The sequence below is a fragment of the Garra rufa genome, chromosome 9 (genome assembly GCF_049309525.1).
Source record: "Garra rufa chromosome 9, GarRuf1.0, whole genome shotgun sequence".
Classification (NCBI taxonomy): domain Eukaryota; kingdom Metazoa; phylum Chordata; class Actinopteri; order Cypriniformes; family Cyprinidae; genus Garra; species Garra rufa.
In genome coordinates, this window is record NC_133369.1 from 31,135,086 (window position 1) to 31,140,990 (window position 5,905).

A 5,905-nucleotide genomic window follows, 5' to 3' on the forward strand; every position below is an offset into this window, starting at 1 on the left:
CTTGCTGCTCCCTGTTCTCTTTCTCCAGATGAGGCTCTGTGGATATTCAATATGGATTCAGATTTCAACAAATTAATCAAACTGCAATGAACACACACAGACATTATAAATTACCATATTATATAATGCTCTTCTGCAAATACAGTATGTACAGTAGCTGCTTTATCTGAAATGGCTCATCTGCTAAAGGTAAATCACATGCAGACAATACAGACATATCTGCTGATGGTTCCATTCAGTTGCATCAATATTTGCATATGGTACAAAAACTTTGCATTATTTAAAGATGGAAGAGCAACAAATGAAACTGTAGGTACTCAAATCATCATGTCAAATATATACAGGCACGTTTGAATAGCAATAAAATAAAGAAAATTTGTATAAAGAAAATCACTAGGAATACTACATTAAAGAAATTTGTACTGAGAAAAAAAACCTGTCTCCTCCTGTATGTCCTATCTGTGTTGTTATTGCATAAACTTGCATCTTATGTTCCAGTGTCACTATGGAGTTTGTAAGCATGCCAACCGACTCTCACAAGCTCCCTATCGTTTCATCTACCTGTGAGGGTTTGGGATGAGCGCTGCCTGTGTGAAATCGCTCTCCCTGGAATACAGCACAAAAACAGCCTTTATTTCTGACCTAGCGTCACTGTATGACAAAGCAAATCTGTACAGTTTAACTGATGATTAGATTTCCTTCTATTTGAATAGCTCATTTGTTTTGGCCCTGCGGTATTATATCGCTCCAAAGAATGGATGAACAGAGCACACAATTATGATTTCCTCTTATGAGTGTGCTTTGTAGTGAATGAACCATGGTAAATAAGCCAAGTATCTTTTACATTAGGTTATACCTTTACTGACATCATTACAGGGTGTTAATAGATCTTCAATAGATTCTGATGTCACCACCTTTTACAAACCAATCTTTAGTAAACATTTTAACATATGCTCCTATAGATCTGATACTACAATAAGAGTCTATTCTTGTTTAAATTCACAAGCTGTAGTCTATAAAATGTGAAAAGATGTATAATATTATTATATTTAAGGTTTCGCCAACATTAATATAAAATTTAGTTGTTTAATTACATTTAAATATTATAGAAAAAATAAATAGGCTGAAGCAATAAACTAACAACCAGGACTTTTAAGAACATACAGTAAAAATGTAATAGAGATACTCACTGTGAGCGATGGTCTTGAGATGACACCAGTATACCGCAGTTGACGGTCTGCTTAACAGGTGCACACTGGGTTCATTTCAACATGGTTTCCTCTCTCATGTCATCTCAACCCCACCCAGCTCAGAATATGGGAGGCCATCTGTGCAGGTGCGTCATCTATATGAAACTCAAGTGGTTTGCGGGAACATGAATTGACTTTCTATCATCTTGCATTTTTAAGACATCAAAGTGATACAAAAAATTTAAGACTTAAAGCCTTAGATTTTTCTTATAGCAGGTGATATTATTGTTTAAAATAATACGCTAGACTGAACATATCTTCCTTCTTTTCAAGTACATGATAAATTATGTTGGTGTAGGGGTTGGTGTAATGAGTTTGATGTACTGTGCTGTGCTGTACTAAAGTCAGATGTTACATTAAGAGGACAATTAGATGTTTCTATGAGAATGAGCAGTAACTTATTAGGTCCCTGGTGACTTGTTAAGTCCAAAAAAGAAACATGTCCCTTGTACAATAGTTCACCCTTGGGTAGTGAAAATAAAAATGTATGACCAAATGTCAAAAACAGTGATAAGTTCTTCGAACTTCAAGCTAAATACAAATTCAGGATAAATCTGTGAAAAAATCAAATGAAAACAAGTTGCTTAAAATGTTCTACCCAGCAGCTTATGCTATAAAACATAATAGAAATAATAAAAGAATACTTAGAGGCAGACCTGGTATGCCAGGACATATTTAAAGAACAGAAAGACCTGTCCAGTTCAGCTCATTTTGCCTTTTGTCTCTGTGGACTCGTTTAGCAAACAAGCTTGGACTGTCCTCTCCCATGATACTCACACACTAATTGTTGCTGATTATGAATAGGTACAACAAAGATGCTTTTAATCACAGTATGCTAAGGGATCACAGCAGTCACACATTGTTTCTTTTTCTCTTTTTTTAATATAAAAAACATCATACATCCACATTTTTCACTTATTATGGATATTCATTTGCGCATGGATTTTCTTTGGCAGTCCTGGGTCACTGAAATGATCTAGAAAAAACAGATGTTGGCTTTAGTTTAAGAGTGTAATTTCACACATTAAGGGGATAGTTCACCCAAAAATGAAAATTTGATGTTTATTTGCTTATCCCAGGGCATTCAAGATGTGGGTGACTTTTTTTTCTTCAGTAGAACACAAACAAGGATTTTTTAAAGTTGCAGTCTGTCAGTCATATAATGGCAGTCAATGGGACCCATGGCTTTGAGAGTCAAAAAAAACAAACAAAAAAAAACATACACAGACAAAACCAATTTAAACCCTGCGGCTCGTGACAATACATTGAGGTCTTAAAGGGGTCATCGGACGCCCATTTTCCACAAGTTCATATGACTCTTTGGGGTCTTAATGAAAAGTCTCTAATATACTTTGGTTAAAAATTCTCAATAGTAGTGTAAAAAAACAGCCTTTTACCTTGTCAAAATCAGCTCTGCAAAAACTCAACTCATTTTAAGACATGGCCCCTTTGCCACCGAGCTCTGCTCGACCTGCCCCTCTCTGGGATTATGAGACGTAATGTTTACTTTAGCCGCATTTAGCCACGTTTAGCTGCATTTAGTAGCGAAACTTGCCAACAAGGACATTATTAAGAAAGGCCATTCACAAAGATGCATAAAAAACCTGTATACTCACTTCTACTGTGGGTGAAGCTGTATCAGGAACGATTGGCACGAACATAGAGCATATGTTGATCGGTATCGGCGCTTTACTTTTGAAAACGAAAGTAACGTTTTCCTCTGCATCTTCAGTAAATGACGACTGATGTGTTCATCATTACATCCAACAACAGAACACCTCAATAACTCAATTGGAGACATTCTTGTCTGCACCTGAGTCACACAATGGCGATCGGAGTCGAACTGTTTCAGCTTAATGAGGGCGGGTCTAAGGTAAGGCGCTCATGTCAATATACTATCTGGGAGTGGCCTCTGTCGGTGTGCCGTCACACCGAAAAGAAGCTGAGAATGACCTGATTTTAAAAAGGGGATATTAATTTTAAAGATACTACTGGGTGGATTTTTATCATTGTAGGGTGGTTGTGTACACAAACTACCAACACACATTAATGTGCAAACAACATGTAAAAGTTAGTTTTGCATCCGATGACCCCTTTAAGACACAAAACAATCGGTGTGTGCAAGAAACTGAACAATATTTAAGTCCGACGCAATGTCCAACTGTCCTGAACCCGTTCACAACAGCTGGCACGTGATGAAGAGCAAGCAACCTATATAACTTCGGTTGATCAGGCTCAAAAGTTGGGAGTCGCTGAAAAGTCAACACTCCCGGACGAGTTATCGCAAGCAATGTAATCTTTTAGTTTTTTTTAATCATTTGCAACAATCAGGATAAGCACAAGTAATTACCATTTTGAGTAGCTGTTGTAACCACAATCTCTCTGTGTAAACAATGAGTGTCGTATACGTGACACAGATTGTTTCCGCGCATGCGTCTACTATGGCAGATCACGTAGACACGTCACGTGCTGGCTGTTGTGAACGCATTCAGGACAGTTGAACATTGCGATGGGTCAGAGGTAAAAAAAATTTATATTAATACTATTCAATTTCTTGGACAGAATTAATGTTTCGTGGGTTAAGACCTCAATTTATCGTCACAAGCCTCAGGGTTTGATTTGGTTTTGTCTGTGTATGTTTTTTTGACTCTCAAATCCATGGGTCACATTGACTTCCATTATACGACTGACAGACCGCAACAGTTTGAGTTGAAAATCTTTGTTTGTGTTCTACTGAAGAAACAAAGTCACCTACATCTTGGATGCCCTGGGGGTAAGCAGATAAACATCAAATTTTCATTTTTAGGTGAACTATCCCTTTAAAGTACACATTATTATTAATAAATCTAATTGATTGAGCTCAAGACAAATTTTTGTTGCAATGTGAGCTCAATAGTATTTTGAAGAACATATTCAATCTAAAAAGTAGAATATGTGACCCTGGAGCACCAAACCAGTCGTAAGTAGCACAGGCATATTTGTAGCAATAGCCAACAATACATTGTATGGGTCAAAATGATTGATATATTACAACTTAATTGGTAACACTTTACAATAAGGTTCATTAGTTAACATTAGTTAACCACATTAGTTAACATGAACTAATAATGAACTGCACTTATACAGCATTTATTAATCTTTGTTAAATGTTAATTTCAACATTTACTAATACATTATTAAATTTTTGTTAACATTAGTTAATGCAGTGTGAACTAACATGAACAAACAATGAACAACTGTATTTCCGTTAACTAATGTTAACAAAGATTAGTAAATACAGTAACAAATGTATTGCTCATGGTTAGTTCATGTTAGTTAATACATTATCTAATGTTTAACTAATGAACCTTATTGTAAAGTGTTACCACTTAATTTTTGATTAGTAATATGCATTGCTAAGAACTTCATTTGGACAACTTTAAAGGTGATTTTCTCAATGTTTAAATTTTCAGATTCCAGATTTTCAAATAGTTGTATCTCGGTCAAATATTGTCTTAACATCATCAACAACCATACATCAATGGAATGCTTATTTATTCAGCTTTCAGGTGATGTATAAATCTCAATTTCAAAAAACTGACCCTTATGACTGATTTTGTGTTTCAGGGTCACATATTTACATGCTAAATGTACAACATGAAGATTCTACCGATACAAATTTACCTGCTGCAAATTCACGAATATCTGTAGGCTTTTTCAGAAACACATCCCTGTTAAAGAGAGAGAGAAAGGGTGAGTAGGCCCTATGGATGAATTAAAAAAATTGTTTAGTGATCTTAATGGACAAAAAAACATAAAGACTGACCTTAAGAAGTCACTAAGTAACATTTCCACTTCTGGATGAGACCTTAAATATTTTTCATTAGCTATCCGGGTCTTGACCTGTATGTGAAATCATACACATTTTGGGTTTTGCTTTAAAAAAGAAAAAAGAAATCACATTTCCTATACAATGTATTAAATAAATATCACACGATGTCTTTAGTGCTCTTTAGAGTTACGAGTAGAACTTCATCCTGCGCCAATAAAATCTGCAGACTCATTATTAACTTCCAGTAGAAGAAAAGTATATACCTTGAACTGACGCAGCTTCTCCTGCTGCTCCGGACTTAAAGCGGCAAAATCGAGTTTTTCCAGTGTGTTTCTCTCCGCCATCACAGCACGCTGTTGTCCCCAAGCACCTGATGTTGACGTGCTTCGGGCATTCAGTTGCTAAGCAACATACACTTCCGTTTGCTTTTTTCAGACAAATCCACCGACCCAAAGCAAAAACCTATATATAATTCTCTAATATTTAGCTTCTATTGGTGTTGTTTTTTTCATGTAGTCTACAGTTTTCCTATTATTAGAATTTCTGCTAATTTGTTTAAATTGGCTACAGTAGAGTTGTATGCAAATAAATAAATAATAAATACACAAACAATTCATCAACGTTTGTGTGCTCTGTGGACTCAATTCTCAGTGAGCTCCGTTGAATGATATAATTATGATGAAACGATTATATCATTCACTAAATTTAGCAACGCGTCATGATAGCACATTAAGCCAACAACAATAGCACAATGTGGTGACTGTAAACTTACTGAATTTAGTTTTGTCATTCGATCTATCAGCTACAAACCGAGACAGATGGCATGCTGCCCACCGGTAAGCGA

General features: G+C 35.8%; 1 protein-coding gene across 1 annotated transcript; it reads right to left on the reverse strand.

The window, feature by feature from the left end:
• Positions 1 to 2,107: 2,107 nt before the first annotated feature.
• LOC141342143 (RIIa domain-containing protein 1) lies at positions 2,108 to 5,446 on the reverse strand. The gene is made up of 4 exons (XM_073846532.1): positions 5,325 to 5,446; positions 5,056 to 5,132; positions 4,914 to 4,960; positions 2,108 to 2,226 (listed from the first exon to the last, which is right to left on the reverse strand). The coding sequence occupies exons 1-4, from the start codon at positions 5,403 to 5,405 to the stop codon at positions 2,162 to 2,164; spliced, it is 270 nt and encodes an 89-aa protein (XP_073702633.1). The 5' UTR covers positions 5,406 to 5,446; the 3' UTR covers positions 2,108 to 2,161.
• Between the last annotated feature and the right edge of the window lie 459 nt (positions 5,447 to 5,905).

Coding starts and splice junctions, on each gene's coding strand:
- LOC141342143 (XM_073846532.1), bottom strand. CDS start 5,405: ATGGCGGAGAGAAACACACTGGAAAAACTCGATTTTGCCGCTTTAAGT. Junction 5,133..5,324: donor AGAAGCTGCGTCAGTTCAAG/GTATATACTTTT, acceptor TTTCACATACAG/GTCAAGACCCGGATAGCTAA. Junction 4,961..5,055: donor TTACTTAGTGACTTCTTAAG/GTCAGTCTTTAT, acceptor TCTCTTTAACAG/GGATGTGTTTCTGAAAAAGC.